Source organism: Dermatophagoides pteronyssinus, unplaced genomic scaffold (genome assembly GCF_027571235.1).
Source record: "Dermatophagoides pteronyssinus isolate colony J.1.1.1.1 unplaced genomic scaffold, Derpt_VIB-CSIC_2022.12 sq0008, whole genome shotgun sequence".
Lineage (NCBI taxonomy): Eukaryota > Metazoa > Arthropoda > Arachnida > Sarcoptiformes > Pyroglyphidae > Dermatophagoides > Dermatophagoides pteronyssinus.
Window position 1 is genome coordinate 2251129 of NW_027461532.1, and position 21436 is coordinate 2272564.

General features: G+C 28.3%; 3 protein-coding genes across 5 annotated transcripts; 1 reads left to right on the forward strand and 2 right to left on the reverse strand.

Annotated features, from left to right (window-relative positions):
- Positions 1-82: 82 nt before the first annotated feature.
- LOC113794584 (N-acetylated-alpha-linked acidic dipeptidase 2-like) lies at positions 83-4540 on the reverse strand. Of its 3 annotated transcripts, none has more exons than XM_075820981.1 (7): positions 3992-4116; positions 3839-3913; positions 3272-3741; positions 1695-3178; positions 729-1638; positions 578-659; positions 83-502 (listed from the first exon to the last, which is right to left on the reverse strand). In XM_075820981.1, the coding sequence occupies exons 3-7, from the start codon at positions 3303-3305 to the stop codon at positions 130-132; spliced, it is 2883 nt and encodes a 960-aa protein (XP_075677096.1). In that variant the 5' UTR covers positions 3306-3741; positions 3839-3913; positions 3992-4116; the 3' UTR covers positions 83-129. The 3 variants fall into 3 exon arrangements, with proteins under 3 accessions (XP_075677096.1, XP_075677095.1, XP_027200501.2); XM_075820980.1 differs by having other exon boundaries at positions 3272-3752; XM_027344700.2 differs by lacking the exons at positions 3839-3913; positions 3992-4116 and adding an exon at positions 4397-4540 and having other exon boundaries at positions 3272-3453.
- Positions 4541-5045: 505 nt separating this feature from the next.
- Positions 5046-10698, reverse strand: Ask1 (apoptotic signal-regulating kinase 1). Its single transcript, XM_027344667.2, has 4 exons — positions 9625-10698; positions 9015-9553; positions 5440-8941; positions 5046-5345 (listed from the first exon to the last, which is right to left on the reverse strand). The coding sequence occupies exons 1-4, from the start codon at positions 9772-9774 to the stop codon at positions 5193-5195; spliced, it is 4344 nt and encodes a 1447-aa protein (XP_027200468.2). The 5' UTR covers positions 9775-10698; the 3' UTR covers positions 5046-5192.
- Positions 10699-13034: 2336 nt separating this feature from the next.
- Positions 13035-15999, forward strand: LOC113794631 (pecanex-like protein 4). Its single transcript, XM_075820985.1, has 4 exons — positions 13035-13631; positions 13697-15138; positions 15209-15377; positions 15461-15999. Exons 1-4 carry the CDS (start codon positions 13112-13114, stop codon positions 15544-15546), a joined length of 2217 nt encoding a protein of 738 aa, XP_075677100.1. The 5' UTR covers positions 13035-13111; the 3' UTR covers positions 15547-15999.
- The last annotated feature ends 5437 nt before the right edge of the window (positions 16000-21436 follow it).

Genomic DNA, 21436 nt, shown 5'->3' on the forward strand with positions numbered 1-21436 from the left:
AAAATTTTTTCCGATTGAAAAAAAATTAAGGCCATACATATTTTTGTCGATTTCAGTTTTTTTCGTATCAAAGTTTTTTCCATAAGGATGATTAGTGTACACATATTTATCCATTTGTTTTTGTAATGATTAAAATGGTTCGATTGATAATGAATTAGCTGCTGATTGTATTGTATGTATCAATATGGGTAAATGTTTTTGTAGCCTTAATAATGAATGATGTAAATTATCATCATCATCATCATCATCATCATCGCCGTCATCATCATTATCATGATTAAACATTGTTCCCATTAATTGATCTAGTTCATCAATAATAGCTGGAAAAAGGCCACCGCCGCCATTACCATCATAATGATGTTTAGCCATTATTGTATTAATCATTTCGGCTGGTGATAATATTAAATGTCTTTTAAGATTATTTGATGGCAAACCACGATGATCAAGAAATTGTCTTTCAATTAACAATAATTTATCATTCATTTGTCGTATCATCAATGGACTGGATTTCCGGAAAGTATAGAAAAAATAGAATGATTAAAAGCAACAAACAAACAAACAAGAAAAAATAACCTACTTATTCGTATTGATTTTATCCTGTCGACCATGGAATTTGATAGCTTCTTGGCTAAAATTTTTAATCGCTGATTCAAGTGATTCTGAATGGGGAAAAAAAACCCAAAATTAAGCAATCGTAGAGCATCTAAAGGGAGTCAGATGTTACTTACTTAGGTCCAAATCCATTTTGTTAAGAAATTCATCCGAATTAATCATTATCGTTGAATGATTAGATGTGGAATTTATTTCACCATTTTCGATTATCGATTCGATTATATTGCCATTATTTTTGTTTGAAAATGTTTGCCGTTGCTGTCGATGACGTCCATTGATAATAACATTATACATATGCAATGTTTTTACATAAAAATCATTCAATATTTGAGCAAAATCAAATAAATTGAACGGTATGAATGATGAATCGGCAAGATTTTCGACTAGATGTACTAATATTTGTGCAATTGTAACATGATAACGATAATCTGGATCAATAAAATTTTCCAATGCTTCAATACGATCATATTGACTATGTAATAATGGATAAGGCATATGATTTATAGTAATATGTTCAATATCATCTTCAATATCAATTTTTTCATCATTATCATTATCATCGATATTGATAAAACTAATATCGGCAACAGGTATACCGGCCATTGTATAGAATGGTGCATATGAACCATACATATCTAATGGTCGTACATGTGGTCGTACCTCTTGAAATGCTGATTCTAAATATGTTTTTAAAATCGATCCTGGATCGGCTGATTCTTGACGATGAAATTGTTGATGATTTTTTTCCAGAATTTCTTTTTCATCAATCGTATCGGTTTGATTTTCAATATCAAACATTTTCATCGAATTAAAAATGTTTGGTTGAAATATTAATGTTGATTTATTACGCATTTTAGGCATCGATACTATCCATTTATCATAGATTGAATTGAAATTATCTTGTTGTTTGATTGATGATGATTGTGATGTTGATCGTCTTGGTAGGAATACATCTTTTGTTGCATTAAAAATCGAATGATACAGTAATGGTGATGCAGCTACACTAAGTGTATCATTGCCATTTACCTGTAAATGAAAAAAAATTTAACACTAATTCAATTTGGAAATGAAATAAAACTTACGACTAGATTAACATTGATATAAGCAACAGCTCTCATATAAAGTATTTTATAAAAATCTTCAACAAATTCAGTCGAACCAATAAGATTAAATTCTTCACTACCCCAACTACAAAACATTAATGTTCGACGTGGTCGCCAACCACCACCACCACCATTAACAATCATATCACCAAATACACGTGCCATTTCCATAAATGTACCTGTACCGCTTGCCGAATCAATAGCACCCATTGACATTGAATCACGTTGATTACCGATAATAACATAACGATCCGGTTCATCATTTCCATAAATCATACCGATTACATTATAAATTGTTTTTCTAACCAATCGATTATTAACCGATATACGAATTTTAAGATTATCTTTTAATTTCGTTCCAATACGATAGGTAACATTAAGACCGCCTTTCCATTCGTTTGGAGCAATCATTCCATCCATATGTTGAAAAATTTTTTCCGCAACTTCATAACTGATTGGTTGTGCAGGCATTGTTAATTGTCGTTCTGGATGAAATCGATTACGATAGGCATATGAATTGGATGGTAAACCGAATGTTTCTGGATCACCAGCACCATTCCAAAATATACCATCATTTCGAATACCATCGGATGGTAACCATAATGAATCGGGAAATGGTTTTGATTGTTTTGGATTATAATGTTGTGGATCAGGATAAAATAATAATGCCGATGCATTTAATGCTGATGCATATCGATATTGTTCACTTGCAGATAAATGAAATTGTTTGACAAGAAAAATTTTTCCATTAAATATATCATTATTGGTTGTATTGAATAGATTTTGTAATTGAATAAAATCAACTGGACGGCCATAATTAACAAATAAAATATCTCCAATTATATCACCATTCGGTGAATAAGGACTAAATGGTAAAGGCTGTTGTTTTTGATTGAATGTTTGTAATGATGAATATAATTCATTATGAGTTATTGAATCGATTATTGATACAAAATTTGGCCTATTTGAATCAGGCAATGATAATAATGCAGAATAATTTTTCAATGAAACATGATCAAAATGATTATGATTAAAATGATCACGAATTTTGATTGCTAAATTTAAATCTTCTTTCGAACTAGCTAAATGTGGTTGCCGAGAAAATTCTCGAACATTTGTTCGAATATTTTCCGAACTGATACTGGCCAATAATTGTGCTCGTCTTAATGATGATTCGCCAACAAAATGTGATGTTGATGAATGATTGATTCCATCAAATGATGATGAGATCACTTTGTTTTGTAAACAATCATTTTGATATAATTTTTGATGATTCGAATGACAATAATATCCTAATAAAAAACCAAAAATTCCTATACCAACCGAAATCGATAAAATCAATATGAATGAACGTTTATTATGATAAACATGATACGGAATAGTTTCGGTTGTTTTTTCATAAATCTGTATGGCTGGTTCATGTTCAGGCCAACCAATATGATCAACATCGGTACATTCTTCGTCTTTGATCAATAATGATTCGAAACGAAAAAGAAAATAGAAAAAGAGAAAAAACTTCATTAATCAATCATAAATTCTGTTGTCAATATATTTACCTCGATATGGACGATATTGAGCTGTCAATGTCATTTGTATTTTTGATTTCTTCTCGCACAACGAAAAAAATAGAGAGAACAATTATCGATCAAAATCAAATTGACCGAAATATCATTGGGAGAAAAAAATAAACGATCTAATTTAATTTCTGATTTTTGCCAAAAAAAAAACAATCCAAATACTGTAATGAAAAAAATAATCAATCGGAAATTAATTTATTCATTAAAATATTTTTGAATTGTCATCGTTATTGAATCAAAATTGTTGTTGTTGTTGTTGTTGTTGTCGTTATCAAATCACTAAACAATATGATCCACAATGTTGATTCGTTTGATTTTACTCGACCGTTTCAAAAAAAAAAAAAAAAAAAAATCAACTATATTGCATTATCAAAATAATGATTAACTTTGGAACAATATTTGTCATCTTTTTTATTTCGATTGGATGCGCAAGTCTCTCTGGTCCAAATCTATAGAAATTCTTGAGATTAAAAAAAAGTGGAATGAATGAATGAATCGAAAAAAAAACATCGAGTATTCCAGAAATAATTCATAATGTTGACATACCCACACACACACAAAGTTAACCGAATGTTCTTATTTGACAATAACAACAACAATAACAACCAAATAGAAAAAACACTACATAATGATGATGAATTTCAAGGAAAAATAATATGATTAAGTTAGACTTTATTCAAACGAAAAAAAAAATATTACCAGAAAATATTTCTTCTTTTTTTTCCGTTATTTTTTCCAAATGATAACGGGACTTTAAATAACACACACAAAACAATGTAAATTTAATTAATTTTTTTGTTGTTGTTGCAGGAAAAACAAAAAAAAACTTAATTCTGTTGTTTTTCTGTTGTTTTGAAATAAGAGATTATATTATGGAATCACAAGCAAAACATAAATACAAATGATGATGGTGGTCGACACCTACGCGTTATTCTTGGAGAGGAAAACAAAGTTGATCTGTTATTTTTTTTTCTGCTTTTTTTTGATTCTTCTTAGCAACAACAACAACAACAACAAATTCAAATCAACAACCTTTTTTTTTTTTTTAGTTTGATTCCGAAAACTAAAAATCTGATGGCATTATTTTTGGTGAGTTTTTCTTACTCTCTCTCCATATGGTGTGAGTGACCGACGACCTTTTTTTTCTCGTTGGTGATAGTGGTGGTGGTGGTGGCCGAACCAGATCTTCTATATTGAGAGAGAGACGAGCAAAAAAAAAGACAATAATAACCAGGTGTGTGTGTGTGAATGAATTCAACAATGGATTGAATCGGTTCAGGTGTGGTGTCATCAATTTGATAATGATGACATTACAATTTTGTTTCTTTCTAATGATGATGATAATGATTGTTTGAAGAAAAAGAAGAAAAAAAATTTCGTATAGGGTGTTGACATTTTTTGAGTTGTTTTTTTCACGGAAAAAAAAAGTTTTTTTTTGAAAATTTCAATTTAATCGCGATCCACACATTCATTCATTCATTCATTTCTCTTTTGAAAAAGTCAAAGAAAAAATCGTTGTTTGCGGAAATAGAAGACAAAAACAAGTACTGTTCAAAAATGAGATGACGATTTTTTTTCGTCGAAACATCTGCAGATGAATAATTGAAAGATTATTGGTTGGTCATCCGAACAAAAAAAGGAAAACAAAGAAAGGTTGTTGACATTTGACCATGGTTTGACAGAAAAATATTTCAAAAAAAAACAAAACAATTCAGAATTTTTCTTAAAGCTCGTAATTTATTTATTTTTGTCATTATTTTTTGTATCAAAAAAAAAAAATCATTTTAAAATTAAATAAAATTTAACAACCCAGGCAGAAGAAAGGAAGAAGAAGAAATATTTTCTGCCTGGGAAGATTCAATCATCGAAATTCAATCTTTAAAATTTCGTTGTTGATTGACTAATTATCGTTATTGTTGATAAACAAAATTCTATTCTTTTCAATAAAATTCCAAAGCCGTAATTCATCACCCAATGTTAGATTTAATTTACGAAGATCATCACGACCAATAAATTCGAATAAAACTTTTCGATCAATATCTTGACGAATTAACTAAGACGACAATAACAACAGAAAAAAAAGAAAAGAAAAGAAAATGGTAAAAAAAGTTAGTGAAATTTAAAAAAAGAATCATCATTTAACTTACAGCATCAATTGTCGAACGATTAATATTTTCATTTTCCAACATTTCAATCATTGTTTCATCTTTGCTACTTGATTTTACTTCATCATCATCATCATTATCATCATCGTGAACAGTATTCGTTGCTGAATCTATGAAAAAATTCGGTCGATTTTGATTCTTAACTTTTTCAAATAAATTTTTTAATACTTCATTCTGTTCAGTAAGATATTCCAAAAATGTATCGGATAATAATTTAACTGTACGATTATTTTCTAATAAAAGATGATAAATTTCTTGTTTAAAATGATCAGATGATTTTATTAATTGCATATTAAATAATGATTCTTGCGAATGTTTAAATATATTGGTTATTGATGGTGAACCATCATCACCACCACCTCCACCAGTTGCTGTTAGAATCAATTGATGATGATTAATATCGGCTGAATGTGGTACAGTTGCATCACTACCGGCCATTTCAATTTCAAATACATTTTTAAAACATAAATGTAATAATCTTTGTGCTTCTTGAACACTTTCACGTATTAATGAATCTAATGCAAATATCCAATGTGGTGGTATATTTTGTATTTTTAATATTGAATCAATTGCATCTTGAAAATAATAAATTGCTGTTTGTAATTGTTTGAATAGAAAACGTTTTCGTTCATCTAAATCTTCGATTGATTCTCGTTGTTGTTGTGGTTCTTCGGATTCTGGTTCTGGTTCTGACTCTGGATTATCATTATCATCATCATCATCATCATCATCATTGGTTGATTTGAAAATATTATTAAATTCATTTGCCAATGAATATAATGCATTCATTAGATATAATGTATTTTTATTTGTTGAAATATAATCACGAAATCCAGGAAATAATACATTCTGTATATGTCTTGATTGTAATAATAATTGTTGTTGATCGGGCCAATTTTCAATTAAACGTCTCCACCAAACTTCAGTTATATCTTCAGTATTTGTATCTAATACTTGTGATAAACTTTTTTGTATATTATGTTCATTCATTGTTAAATCATTTGGTGTTGCCGGATATGTTATTGATGAACCGGATAATAAAATATTTGGTGATTTTTCATCACCACTTGAATTTTGTAAATTTTGTATATTTAATGATAAATTTGATTGTAAACGATTTGGATTTTTACTAACACCACCACCACCACCACCGCTACAACCACCACCAGCGATTGTTGATGGCATTGTTGCAAATGGATTCATATCCTGTAAACTATCCATTGAATTAGGTGTATTAGGTTCCCCACTACTGCCACCATTATTTTGTTGTACGGTTATAACATCTATTGCATTATTTGTATTTTGATGATCATTTGATGATGATTTTTGATCATATGGCATCGATACTGAACGATTAAATTCAACTGACATACGATTTGTTTGAACTTTATTATTATTTTTTGGATGTAATTGATTAGCTGGTTTACGTTTTCTTGATGATGATGATGATGAACCACATTCCATAAATTGTGTTTCCAATAATTCTGCAGCTATTGGACGTTTAGCTGGATTTGGTTCAAAACAACTTTCAATAAAATTACGACATTTTTCCGATAATGTTGCAGGTATTTCAGGATGTTGTTTAAAATAACCAACTTTAAATATAACTTCATGACCAGAACTTAATTCAATAAATGGTGTTTTACCTGTTGCCATTTCAACAACAGTACAACCTAATGACCAAATATCAGCAGGTGCTGCATAACCACGTGCACCTTGATCAATAACTTCAGGTGCCATATATTGAAATGTACCGGTAAATGTTTCGGTTCGTGGATTTAATCCGGCCAAACGTTTTGATGTACCAAAATCTGATATTTTAACATCACCGGTATAAGTATTGACAAGAACATTATCACCTTTTATATCACGATGTACAATATTTTGGCTATGTAAATAATGAAGACCATCCAAAATCTGTCTAGTATAATAAATGATTGATGATTCTTTTAATGGACCCCATTTAAAACGTAATAACTGTGATAATGAACCACCAGGTACACGTTCCATTAAAATTTTAAAAACACCTGCCTGTTCATCATTAATTGAACCAATATATTTAACAATATTACGATGTTTTAATTGTGAATGTAATTTAATTTCTTCTTGTAATGGTTGTACTTCATCTTTATTTTTTATCGGTATTTCTTTAACAGCAATAGCAACATTATTACTATCATGTGCTGCATAAACAGTACCATATGATCCTTCACCAAGTTTAATTTTATTCATTTTTTCATCATAATCATAATCAAATTGAATTTGTATAGATTCGATTGATCTTGAATCTAAATCTAAACATTCTTCGTTGGCAGTTATATCCAGAACAAGTTCATGAAAACGTTTACGATATTCATCCGAAGGGAAAAACATTTGAAAATCATCGGATAAAACATATAGGAAAAGACAACGTTGATCAGATTTATACATACTAACACCACGTATTTTTGATGAATGAAATAACCAATTATGTGGTCGTCGACATGAATCTGGATTACGAATACATTCTTTACAGATATTATTAATTTGTAATGATTTTCCATCTTGATCTTGTTGATTAACAGTAACATAACTTGGTATTAATGATTTATCAATTTCCTGTATGATAACTGGAAATCTAATTATATGACTAGCCTGATCTTTAGCCGCTTCAATAAAATATTCCATCCAAAAACGAAATAATTCTTCTTCAGGTGTTAATCGTGAATCTTCCGGTTTTTTACGAAAATCATTTATTAACTGTATATTACGTAATGTTGAATTTAGATACCATTTTGGTGGTTTTAAATTAAACATACATTCGGCTGCTTCATTAGCTTTTGTATAATTTTCAGCTAAAACAGATATTTCTAAAAATGTTGCAACATCCCAATAATCTTGTATGGATTTTAAATTTCCTTTACGACCAATCAAAAGATTTAGAACGGATGCAATTTCTTTAAGTTCGGGTGAATTATTTAGATCATCACCTTTAATAACTAATAATGTTGCCAGATTAATACCAGCATGTTCATTTGGTTGATGATCAAAACCTTTACGATACCAAATAATTGCCTGTTCCAAACTTTCTTTATCCTGATATTGTGATTCAATAAATTTATCTTTATAAATACGTCCAGCTAAACAAATTGAATCAGTGAATGGTATTTCATCGATTGTTTCATGAATTTTTTCCAATGCACGTTCACGATCACCCGATTGATTACGACGATTCAATGCAAATGAATACAGATATTGAATGACTGGTGTAAATTTGAAAGCAAATTTTGATGATTGTACTTCTTCAATTAAAGATACCATTGAATCATAATCTTGTATTTCACGATATGAAACAAGAAGATTATAAACAATATCAGCCGATATAAGACAAGAATTATTTTCTAATTTTCTACGAAAATCATTTAATGTTTTTGTCAATTCATCACGTGGTAATGTTTCGCGTGCTTTACGTAATTCTGATAGAAATTTTTCCTTTAAATGTGTTCTATATTAATTAAAAAAAAATTTCAATTTCAATCAAATAAATCAAGATCAGGATTTTTTAAAAAATTTCTTACTTGGTTTGTACTTCAACATGTTGCAAAGCATTTCGCAGTTTTGTACTGAGAAGAATTTTCGTTTCACATGATAACGGTGTTGGTCGATTGGTTGTTGCTGCGGCTACCGCAGCAGCTGTTGTTGATGTTGATTTTGGATTTGAATTTTTTCGCAAACTATTTTTATCCGGTACAGATTCAGTATAATAACATTTTTTATCTACAGGCGATAAACGATAACTAATCAAATTAAATGTTGATATTGGTAAATTTGGCGGTATGGTTACTTTCAATAGATCATCATTATATATTAATATATTATATTTCATTCCAAAATTTTCACGATTACCAATACGATAAAATAATGAATGTTGTTGATTTTGTATGGAAAGATCAACTATAGCAACATCGGCTGCATGAAATGCATCGATTGCATTAATTTCATCAAAATCTAATTTATGAAATGCAATCAGCTGATAATTTGCATTGACCATATGACAGGCTTTTTTAATCTCTTCAAATGCAGCCATACGATGTGATAGATTGCCATCTTTGATTTGCTATAATTTAAGATATTAAAAAAATTGAAAATCTTTATCAAAAAAATCAAGAATCATCATCATTATCATACCAGATCGATAACGATTGCAACATCGATTTTTGGTTTCGAATTTGTTGATTCTTTTGATGGACTTTTTTTCGAATCAACAGCAGCCGTGGCTGTTGTCTTTGTTGTTGTTGTTGTTGTTGTTGGATCTGAAGTTGTAGTTTCAGTCGACATTTAAATCATGTTTGTTGATCCGAAATTTCAGAATTTTTCAGAATTCAAGATGAAAATCTTTTTTGAAAATGAAGAAAAAAGGAAAGCAAGTGTTGTTTGAGAAAGAAAAAAAAACCAGTTTTTTATTTGCACTTCGACTCGTCGAATACAGAACAGAAAAATTACTTTGAAAATAAAAACAATCAAAAAAAATGCATCAAACAATCAAAAAAGAGTAATCAAAACAGAAAAATTCATTCATTCAAGGTGAAAAGTTTCAAAAACAATTTTCCAAATAAAATTCTTTAAAGTTAAAAAAACTTATGTTTATGTTTACGAGTTGATTAACAATCCAAATAGATAACTCTTTGAAAGAAGAAGAAACTTTCTCTCTCTCCTCGTTGATGATTCGAATATGTGTGGAATCAGGATTTCTTTTCAATCCGGGTTACATTGATGATGATGATTCATCCTTGCTGTTTTTTCATATATAAAAATCTTGAAAGATATCACCATACACCAAAAACAACAACAACAAAAAAAACAACCCAATTCAAAATAGAGCCACTTTTACTTTTTTTTTCATAATCAATTGGATTGTATACTTGTCGTTGCTCTTTTTTTTATATTTAATCTTTGCATTTCTTTTTTTCTATATATAAATTTTTTTGGCTTCATAATTGTTGTTGTTGTTGTTGATATTAGGATATTCACCATCACCAGCACTATCACCATATATAATCTTTGAATGCATTTTGTTGTTCGTTCGTTCGTTTTTTTGGGAATTGAGTTTGTTTGTGTGTGTGATATACCAATATAATACTTTTGCTACTACTAAATTTATAGCTATGGATACCGATGATCATCATCATGGTATCATCAATGATGATCATAACCATCGTCGTCGTTGTCGAAGTCAATGACAATGGATAATACATTTTTGATTATCATAAAAAAATAATGAAATTCATTATTTGAATATTTATTGCTAGATGGCGTTGCATTCATCATTTTGGAAAACATTCGAATTTTTTTTTTTTTTTTTGCAAACAGGAAAAAAAAAAACATTCGCGAATTTCAATTTCCAAAAACGACCATCGAAACAATTCTTCATTATGATCGCGATGAACAAATTGGTTGGTATTTTGGAGAAGAAAAATCAACCAGAATCAAATAAAAAGAAAGGTTGTTGACATTTAACCAGATTGACAAATTTTTTTTTGTTTTGTTCAAATCCAATGACCAAAAATGAAATGAACACATAGAGGAATAAAATAAAAAATCTTACCCGAATTGCATGCTTTATGATCATAAACATTTGAATAAAATGAGCCAAAAAATGATGATGATAGTTATCGATTTTACTTCCTGATGATGATGATTCTTTTCAAATGGCATACAATAAAAGTTTAATTTTATCTTTTTTTTTATGGTGGGAGTTTTCTTTGGTAACTCTACCAACAAACCGTGTACCAGAAGAAAGAAATATTCATTACAAATTCTAGAGAATTTGTCCAGGTGAAACAGGTATAGAAAGAGAGAATATTCTTTTCTTTTTCATTTGTCGTCATTTTTCATTGTCATCGATCTTTGATCGTTTTTTTTTTGTTTTGTTTGTTTGTTTGTTTGATAATGATGAAGATAAAACTTTACTTTACTTTTTTCATTATATAGACCTATCTAGATAGATACAACAACAATAACAACAATAAAAAAATATGAAATTTCAAAAATAAAAAATGTAAAGGTTTCGCTGGTAACAACAACAGAATTTATTCAACAAAAACAAGGTAACCATAGTGACACCTGTACATTGTTTTTGAATTTGAAATTCATTATGAATGGGGAAAAAAGAAAATTATATACAATGAAGAAAAGATGGAGAAAGACTGAAGAATGTCTGTTTGATAGATTCATCCATCATATTTGATTCAAGTAATCATCAGCGATTTTTTTATATGTTTCTTTTCTGAAAAAATTATTCTTTAACCACACTGATGGCCAAAGAAAAATGTTTTTTTTTGTGATTGTTTTGCTTCCAAAAAAATTTCCCGATTGAAATAGACTAAATATGAATATATCATTAATTAGTGAATATAAAATTTCATTTATATTACAAAGAATATTTCAAACATTTTTTGGTGGTTTACAATTGAATAATAATAATAAACAAAATGATTCAAAAACAACAACCGATACAAATGATGTTTCATCAACATATCATAATGGTGGTAATCTTATTACAAATGAATCGTCAACATCTTTATCATTAGCGACAACAACGACAACGACGAAGACAGCATCATGGATTATTCAATTATTCATATATCTATTTCCATCTTGTATTGGTATGATTATATCGATATTAATCGATTTATTATTGATCGATTCATATATTGGTATATTATGTGTATCGGTTTTTGGTTTCATTTTTACAATGATCATGAATATTCAGCCACAAAAATCCGCAAATAAAACACGTCCATTAATCTATGATGGTCAATGGCCAACAACAGATAATCAAACATCTATTCAAATGTTCAAACAAAATCATCCAAAACCGAATGATCATAATAAATATTTGTCGAATGTTAAAACGATTCGACAATATCAATCACAAATAATTTTGATTATAATTGCTCGAAGTTTAATTTCATGTTCACTTCTTGGTATGATGACCAATTCATTTGGATTAAAATCAATTAAATTTCATAATCAATCTGATGATATAATAGCAATTTTCATAATGATTTTTGTATGGTTTACATTTACAACTGTTCATTATTCATTGATTATTGGTGCACCACCTGAAACAACAGCATATTCAATAAAATTTCGTTCAATTGATAGTTTTAATCGTTCAATTTATATGCTCATATTATTATTGACCGTAACATTTATACCGAATCAATCAATATATTCTACAATAACATTGATTATTTGTTGTTTACCATTTCTTTGGTTATTAGGTATATTACCACCAATTCCATCATTAGTATTCTATATTCTGGAACAGATTAACATCATATTGTTAGCCGGTACTGCAACCTGTTATATATGGTCATCATTTATAACAATATTATTTTCATTTACTGCCATTATATTAAATCATTTCTATTTTACCGGTAGAAATTATTTTCTTATTAATTTAATAATCGGTTTTTTATCAAGTAATAAATGGTTATTTACTATGAATCAATTACATCGTTGGCCATATCTAATCAAAATAATCATATCAATCAATTCAATGATTGCCATCTGTTGGATATCAAATGATTTTTTATCAATAATTCAGCAAGAAATATTTGAAATTCTTTTCATATTATTGATTATTGTTCATTTGGTTAAATATTTCAAAATGATTTATTTAATGAATATGATTAAAAATCCATTGAATATGATAATGTCGACAAGATTTTTTCACAGAATATATTCCAATTATATATTCATAATGATTATAAGAATTTTTCTACATCTATTCATACCGATCGTTTGTTTAATGTTAATTTTACTGAAATTAGATAATAATGAACGTATTTTAAATCGAACAATTACCATAAAACATTTTTTATTTGATATTCTTGTATTTCGTATGTTTCGTCATTGTTGGCAATATCCATATCGTTTTGGCTTCCAAACAATATTCATTATTATTTTGGATACAATTTATCATTCATTTAATTATAATCATCATCATCATTATAATAATATAATTGCCAACATTAATGAATGGCCATTAGAAGTGAGATATTTTTGTTTGGATATAATACGAATGTTTTCGATTGATTTTTGTCATAAATTCTATATGGTAATTACTATTCTATTTACATCTGTAATGTTACGTAAACAAAAAATTCGTTATAGTTGGACTATATTCAGTAAGTTTTTTCTGTGTAAATATTCTAATTTTTTATCATTGTTTTCTTCTCATTTTTTAAAATAGTAATAAATGTGATATTATTACCTATAAATATTATCATTATAATCATATCCAGTATGCTCAATATACCGATACTTCCATTATTTACATTACCTATTTTTTTACCATCATTTCCAAGACCAATGAAATTTTGGTCAACCACTCCGATGATGTTACCAATGACAATTGATGATACAATAAATGATGCAGCCTATTATCGACAATTAATGCCACGTTTAATTGATTCATTACATAGAAAAAGTCTTTTTTGGGATTTTCGTCATGCTGGTGAAATTTTGTTAGCTAGATTTGATGATCGTTTAATGTGGTTTCAAGTATTAGAATCTGGTCATAATTATTGTCAAATACAAATGAAAGGTCTTGAATTACAGGAAACATCTTGTCATACATTAGAAGCATCAACAATCGATCAAATCAATGAATATTCATTTCATAATAATTTTAGTACATTTTTTAATAAATATTTTTTCTATGCTATTAATCCAATGACCAAAGCAACAGTAAAAACTTATTCGGATGCAACCAGTGTTCTGACCGGTATTATTGATTCACCGGATACATATGTTCGAATCAAACGTTTATTTTGTCCAATATTTATATGGCTACTGTTACAGCATAAAATTCGTTTAATTCTTGATGAATTCAAACAACAAGAACATCAACAACAACAACAACAAAATAAAAATGATATAAACATACAGATGGTTAAAGAATCACAAATCAATATAATTGTACCATCCGATTCAGTAATGGATAATCATCGTTCTTCTTCAAATAATAACGGTGATAATAATAATGGTGAACGACAAAATCATTCGGCTACTTCTTCTTCATCATCATCATCATCTAGGAATAATAACAATGGTGAAACATTGAAAAAATTCAGCTATGATGATCTACAACCAAATATACAATGGACAAATTTTAGTTATCAAATTTCACGTAAACGTAAATCCATTCAACATCGTATTAATCGTTTTATTTATTCAAATGAATGGTTTTCAAATGTTTTACAAATTTTAACCAATAATAAAGCAATATTGACGGAAAATGAACTTGAATCATTAATATTATCATATAATCAAATAACGAATATTTGTTTTACAATAATATTTCCAACGAATAAAATTGTTGAAACATCAATGTCACAATGGATATATGAAATGTTTAATAGTCAAACAATGGCAAAAGATTCAATGATTGATGAAAATCTTTTCGATATTGATCTTAATCAAATTTGTCTACAAAGTATACGTTATGCAACAAAATTAGGTTTTGATCAAATGATTTTTGCAGAAGAAACATTAACCGATGAAGAAATTATTAATAATTTAAAAGAATTTGATCAAAATTGGTATTTTGGTTCGATTGATTCACCGGAATGGCGTGATGCAGTATTGGCCGAAAAATTACAATTATTTTCCATTTCCAAAGATGTTGTAAAGGTTTGTTATAAGGTTAAAATAGTATTTTTTCTCAACATAACTGACTAATTGTTTCCTATTTTCAAATCAGGAAATCTATCAAAGTCATATGTTAACATTAAAAGATATGGATATTTTCATTTGTTTAATTAATCGTTCAGTTGTTGATGCAATTTGGTCATCATTATCGTTTGAATTATTCTATTTAACTAATGATGATGAAGAACGATATTCAATACAGGCACATCAATATATTTTTCGTAAGAAAAACAAAACAAAAAATTTTCCATTCAAAATTCATGGAAGTTTTTCTTTTCTCTTTCCCCACCACCACCTCACATAGGAAATCTAACCGTACAAGCAGCTGATCCACCGCTTGGTTATCCAGTTTTTGCTTCCGAACCAATTCTAATTTCGCATATTATCTGATTTTTTAGGTGTCAAAAAAATTCCAAAAATCTCTTCATTAAGAAAAATTCATTGATTAAAAAAATTCAAGAATAAAGTTTTTCATTTCTGGAAAAATTGTTCATAGATGGCGTGAGTGATTCAGGAAAAAAAATCAACAGGTTACAAAAATGTATACGGAATCTATCTATGTGAATAAATAAAACACACAAGAAAGAAAGAAAAACATCGATAAAAGAGCGGAACATTCATATTTATAGAATGACATGAACCGAACGACCGACCTACCAACCAACCAACCAACCGAATGAATGCGATAATAATAAAGAAGTATCTAATCTCTAACCGGTTATTGGTATTTATTTTTGGCTGTTATTTTTTTTTCCTTCATTCATTGATCGTTCAACGATTCGACCATTCGAAAGACTTGTGTAAAGAGAGAGAGAGAGAGAGAGAAAGAGAGTTTACCCGAATTCAGGATATCTAAAATGGAAAAAAAAGAAAACACAAATTTATGTTTAGAATATGGCAAGCTAATGGCCTTATTTCTGTATAAAGAAGTCGAAGGAAGAATGAAAGAAAGAAAAAAATGATGATAGAAAGTTACTGAAAGAATGAAATACTAGTTTTTGTTGAATACTGTTGTTTCATTTACTATCACCATTGAACAACAACCATCATCATCATCATTATGAATAGCAGCAAACAGCAAAAAAAAACTATTTAGGTATTAAGCAAAAGTTAATGTTGTTATACTATGTTATTACTATAACGGGTATTACATTGCAACAACTGTGCAAAATGAAAAAAATTCATCAAGGCTGATTTGACCGAGATTTGAGTTTTTTTTCGGTTTATACGAGATTTAATTTGTTCGACATGGGTATGATGATGATGATGATGATGATGATGAATTGATGGAAAAAGCTCCGAGATAAAGTAAGTAAAAGAAAAAAAAATTTCGGAAGGAAAAAAAAGAAATATGAGTATGAAACAAGGTGGAAGAAACATGGTCCAGTTTTGTTGTTGTTGTTGTTTCTCTTTAATTATAACAGCAAAATATTCATCATTATCATATAACGGGACAGCGAAGAAGAAGGAGAAGGAGATATGAAGATTCAACCTGATATAACATGTTGAATGAATGAATGTAAAAACATAACAAGATTATATAACCAAAATTTATGTGTTTAGTGTAATGTAATGTAATGAACCAGAAAAACGAAGTAGAAATGTTTTTTTTTAATATCAATCTCATTGCCACTGTTGTGTTGAAAATTCGGATATGATGATGATGGAAACAGCAAATATTTTAACAGTTTTCCAAAAAAAAAACAATATCTAGTTCATTCCAGTTCCGTTTTGATTCGTTATTTCTTTCATTTTATCAAAATTGATTGATTGAAAGGCCAAGCAAAAGAAAGAAAATTAATTTGATAATTAATCCAAGGTTTGGAGATTAAGAAAAATGATGTGCCAACAAAAAAAACTTTAAGCTACTGGTATTATTTTCATTATCTAATCTAATTAATAATTAACTTGAATAAAATAAAAAAACATGAAAAAAATATATTCGGGTAGAACGTGACGCCAAATAATGTGAAAAAGAAGAAGAAAATTGGCCAGATATCCTTGGCCAAATTTATCCAAGAAAAAAACTTAACATTTCATAAGATTGATTGTCATTGAAAATCTATTGTTTTTCTTACTTCTTGTAATTCATAAATCTTCAGATAGATATTCAGTCAATTTGGTCACGAATTATATCATCTATATTGAGAAGAACAAAAAAAAAATCGATTGAATTACATTACATTTTTTTTCTGTTATTTAATGAGAAGGAATGTAAAGAGAAAAGCAGCTGAAATTATTTATCATTAAACGTCAAACACAACATACATTATCATCATCATTATCATTAAAAATCAGCTATTTTAACAGAAATTGATCCATCTGGCCATTCGACCCAATGATTCGTTATATAAAAATATCATACATGAATTTAAAATAGCCTCCACCATATAGTGATTCTAAATTTAGAATCGTTTGTTTTTTTTTGCCAAATAAAATGATTATGATGATGATGGAGAGAATAAAGAAGAAGACGAAGACGAAGAGAATGGTCAAACAACATATTTACGAATGAAACGAACGAACAACCAACAAATCGAATCGATGAAAAAAAAGGAATGGAAGAAAAAACTTGTTCTTTGATCATTATTCAAAAAGAAAGAAAGAAAAGAAACCTTAAACTAACGGTCGTTGTTCTAAATTCAGATTGAATTCAGTTGGTCTATTCCGTTGATTGTTACTTTGGTTGAAACAAAAAAAAAGAGCTGCGGCTATTATCATCATGATTCTCGGGGAAGTTTTCCTCGAATGAATGTGATTTTTATCGCTGAAAGATGTGCGAAAATAAGAAAGAAAAAAATTTCATAATTTAAATTTTCAATTCGGTTTTTTGTGTTTTAAAATTGTTTTTTTTTCTTTATTGACTTAAACATTTTGTATGAATGAAAAATTCCATTCTGATCATGACTTACATAGTTTTCAGAAAAAACGATTTTTAAAAGGGATAATTTAATGATTCGATAAACGGTTTTCCAATCATAAAACCTTTAGCAAAGAAAAGAAGAAGAAAAAGAAAAACTAACTAACTAACTAACTAACGAGCTAACTAATTAACTAGATTTGTTCAAATTTAAAATTATTCAAATTAATCCAAAAATGAATTTGTTCTTTCTCTACCTTTAACCTGAATTTGGGTATTTAACAAAATTAAACGATTCAGGTTAGAAAGAAGAAAGAAAAATATATGAGAATTTCCACTGTTTGCTTTGAATTTAAGCAAATAAAACGAAAAGATAAAGAAAAATTTGGCGCCATTCAAGCCTGCCTAACTGCAATCGAATCGATTATATATTTATATCTAAACATTAAGTAAAGGGAATGAACAAAACAAATACATGTGAGAGAGAGAGAGAGAAAAGAAGGAGAATTCCATTCATTTAGCTAAAAATAGCTAGTTTGTGTATAATATCATGTGTGTGTGTGTGTTTTCGTTTGTATGGCGCCTGCCTAAGGTGAAATGAATTTATTTATTTTTTTTTTTCGTTTATCGTTACTCTTCTTCTTCTTCTTCTATTTTCTGATAAATAACGTAGACATATAGAACTAACCTGTTATAATTTTTTTTTTTTACTTTTTTTTTGCATTCTTTATTCAGGTTATTTGCCTTATGTATGTTTTTGTTTGTTTGAGAAAACAAATTATTATTAATAAATTGATTGAAGAACTAACAATCTGAGAATGAATGTGGTAGCTTGGTATTTGAGTTTTTTTTTAGTAGGTTACCCGAATTGAATGAATTCAAAGAAGAAAAATATAGGAATCCAATTTGTCTTTGTTGTTTGAATAATAATTAATGGCGCCCTTTTTTTTCCCAAAACAACAAAATATCTATCTATAATTGACAAAGAGAAATGGTAACAAAATCTGAATTTGTTTTTGAGAAAACAAATATAAATAGCTTCTGCGTTTAGTTAGAAGAAGAAGGAAAATGCTAGCTAAAACTCTCTCTCTTGCTTAAATAATAATACCGGATATATAGATTTCAAACGGAATTCTAGTTAAATATCCTGACGTGATCTGACGTGATCTGTTTGTAACTGATCGGAGCAACAACAAAAAAAAAAAAAGAGACAGGTAAGTAACATGGAAGGAGAGTGAGAGAGAGAAAAATGGCGCCATTCGAATCGATTTCTATAGAACCGAAAATTAATGTTGATCATGATCAGTTTTATTTTTTTTTCTTCTGCATTTTGAATTTATCATCATGCACTTGTGTGTAAATAGCCAATGTGGTTGGTGAAGATAAATAAAGATAGAATGAATTAATGTTTAAATTTCAAAAAGGTAGAGAGAGAGAGAGAGAGAGAGAAACAAAATACATACCAAAGATATAATCAGCTGAAAGGAATAACGGACAATTATTTATTTAGCAAAATCCAACAACTACCAGTTGAATTTAGTTGGAAAAAAATGGGTCGAATCAAAATCTGTTTCGAATACGAAAATTTAACATTTTTTTTCGATCATGATTGAATGTAAATTATTAGAAGAAGCTAACGAATAAAAAAAAATGTAATAAAATAAATCTTTATTACCCGGGTTAATCATCATCATCAACATGATCATCATGATGATGATGATCGTAAGAAAAGTATTTCAAGATAAAACCATGCAGGATACAGAGATACACAGTCAGTCAGTCGTCATAACTATCATCATCATCAAAGGTCGTTAATTATTTTTCAATTTATTTTTCTTTTCTTTTTTTTTTTTGATTATTGAGAATTTTTTTGGTTCATGAAAAAAATAGTTTATTTTTTTTTCTATTTCACTTGGGAAACTTATCGATTAAACTTTTTTACGGTAATGTTACACGAATATGAAAACCGTTATGTAGTTTCTGGAAAGATTAACTCAGGATAGAAAAAAAAACCAGTGATATCCAGTGTTACTTGGTGATATTTGTGATAATCAAAATCATCTTCATTGGTTACATTGATTCTATTTTGTGTTTGTTTGATTACTTTTAATTTAAGTTTTTGGTAGAAGAAAAAAAAGAACAAGAAAAAAATTCAATGAATGCAATGCAAATGGCAAATGGTAAATTGGTTAAGATTCATTTAAATATTCGAAAAAAAAGAAGCCTTGAAGCAATAATATTTATGTCTGGTTACCATTATAATCATCAAATAATCAATAATGTTTTGATTACAATGTGGCTGTTGGCATTTTTTTCTTTCAAATAATAGAACACAGTAATGAAAGAAATGAAATATTTTATGAATTTGAATATTTTTTTTTTTAATGTTTATGTTTTTCATAATAATCTCTTTTGTTTTTTTGCTTTGCTTTACTGTTGTTGTTGTTGTTGTTGTCTATTTAGGTTATGAAATGAAAAAAAAATAACTGTTATTGTCATAACTGAAACAACATTGCTGAATTCCTTCATTGAAGAAACAAGAAAAGAAGTCAGAAAACATTTTCTAAAAAAAAGATTGAAATTCTTTTAGAGGAAAAATTGCCAATCCAACAAAAATGATTTGATCACCTTAATCATATCATTCATTTCATTTCATTTCCGATCAAGAAGAAGAAGAAGAAAACACAGGTAAAGAAATTTCTCTCTTTACCTGTGTGTTATCTATTAATTATACAGATTCATCCAAATATTAATTGGTTCATTCGCTCATTGAATATCATTTTTTTCTTCTTCTTCTTCTGTTTCTTTTTGGATTGCCTAACAATCAACATATGAAAACGGTTGTTTATGGCAAAATTGGATAGGTAAAATAACCATGACGGAAAAAAATTAGTCAAAAAAAATGTGAAACACAATGCAAACAAACACAATTATGAATGATTATGAATGATTTTTTTTTTGACAAAATGGAGTTTTTCAACGTAAAAAAAGAGGTAAAATGGAAGAAGGAAAAACAAAATTTTGGCTATAAAATACATTTGAATTTTGTCATTTGCTTCAAGAAATTTGAATTCATTTTTTTCCTCGTCATCATAAGCAGCAGCAGCATTCTGCTTATCTTATTATCATAATTCTTTTTTGCTTACAAGCAATAAAAATAGCAGAAAAAAATTGTCGATGACAAAGTTACCTTTTTTCCAAGATGATTATGATGATGATTGTTCAACCAAATGTGACAAATGTTGTTTGATTTAAGCAAAAAAAAAAAAAAAAAAAAAAAATACGGTAAAAGATTTATACATGGATTTATGGAGAGAGAAAAAAACTACCGTAGTCGATATAATAAAAGTTAATGTGTAGCAGGGACAGAAACTATAGAGAGAAACTAGATCATCATCATCATCATTATCAGCAGCCAAG

What these genes read in the sequence shown, in the direction of transcription:
- LOC113794584 (XM_027344700.2), bottom strand. Translation starts at nt 3,305, where the DNA reads ATGACATTGACAGCTCAATATCGTCCATATCGAG. An exon ending in TCAATATCGTCCATATCGAG is followed by an intron (nt 3,179 to 3,271) that starts GTAAATATATTG and finishes TATTGATCAAAG; the next exon opens with ACGAAGAATGTACCGATGTT. An exon ending in CAAAATGGATTTGGACCTAA is followed by an intron (nt 660 to 728) that starts GTAAGTAACATC and finishes TTCCCCATTCAG; the next exon opens with AATCACTTGAATCAGCGATT.
- LOC113794631 (XM_075820985.1), top strand. Translation starts at nt 13,112, where the DNA reads ATGATTTATTTAATGAATATGATTAAAAATCCATTGAATATGATAATG. An exon ending in TTATAGTTGGACTATATTCA is followed by an intron (nt 13,632 to 13,696) that starts GTAAGTTTTTTC and finishes TTTTTAAAATAG; the next exon opens with TAATAAATGTGATATTATTA. An exon ending in TTTCCAAAGATGTTGTAAAG is followed by an intron (nt 15,139 to 15,208) that starts GTTTGTTATAAG and finishes TTTTCAAATCAG; the next exon opens with GAAATCTATCAAAGTCATAT.
- Ask1 (XM_027344667.2), bottom strand. Translation starts at nt 9,774, where the DNA reads ATGTCGACTGAAACTACAACTTCAGATCCAACAACAACAACAACAACA. An exon ending in CATGTTGAAGTACAAACCAA is followed by an intron (nt 8,942 to 9,014) that starts GTAAGAAATTTT and finishes TAATTAATATAG; the next exon opens with AACACATTTAAAGGAAAAAT. An exon ending in ATCGTTCGACAATTGATGCT is followed by an intron (nt 5,346 to 5,439) that starts GTAAGTTAAATG and finishes TTGTCGTCTTAG; the next exon opens with TTAATTCGTCAAGATATTGA.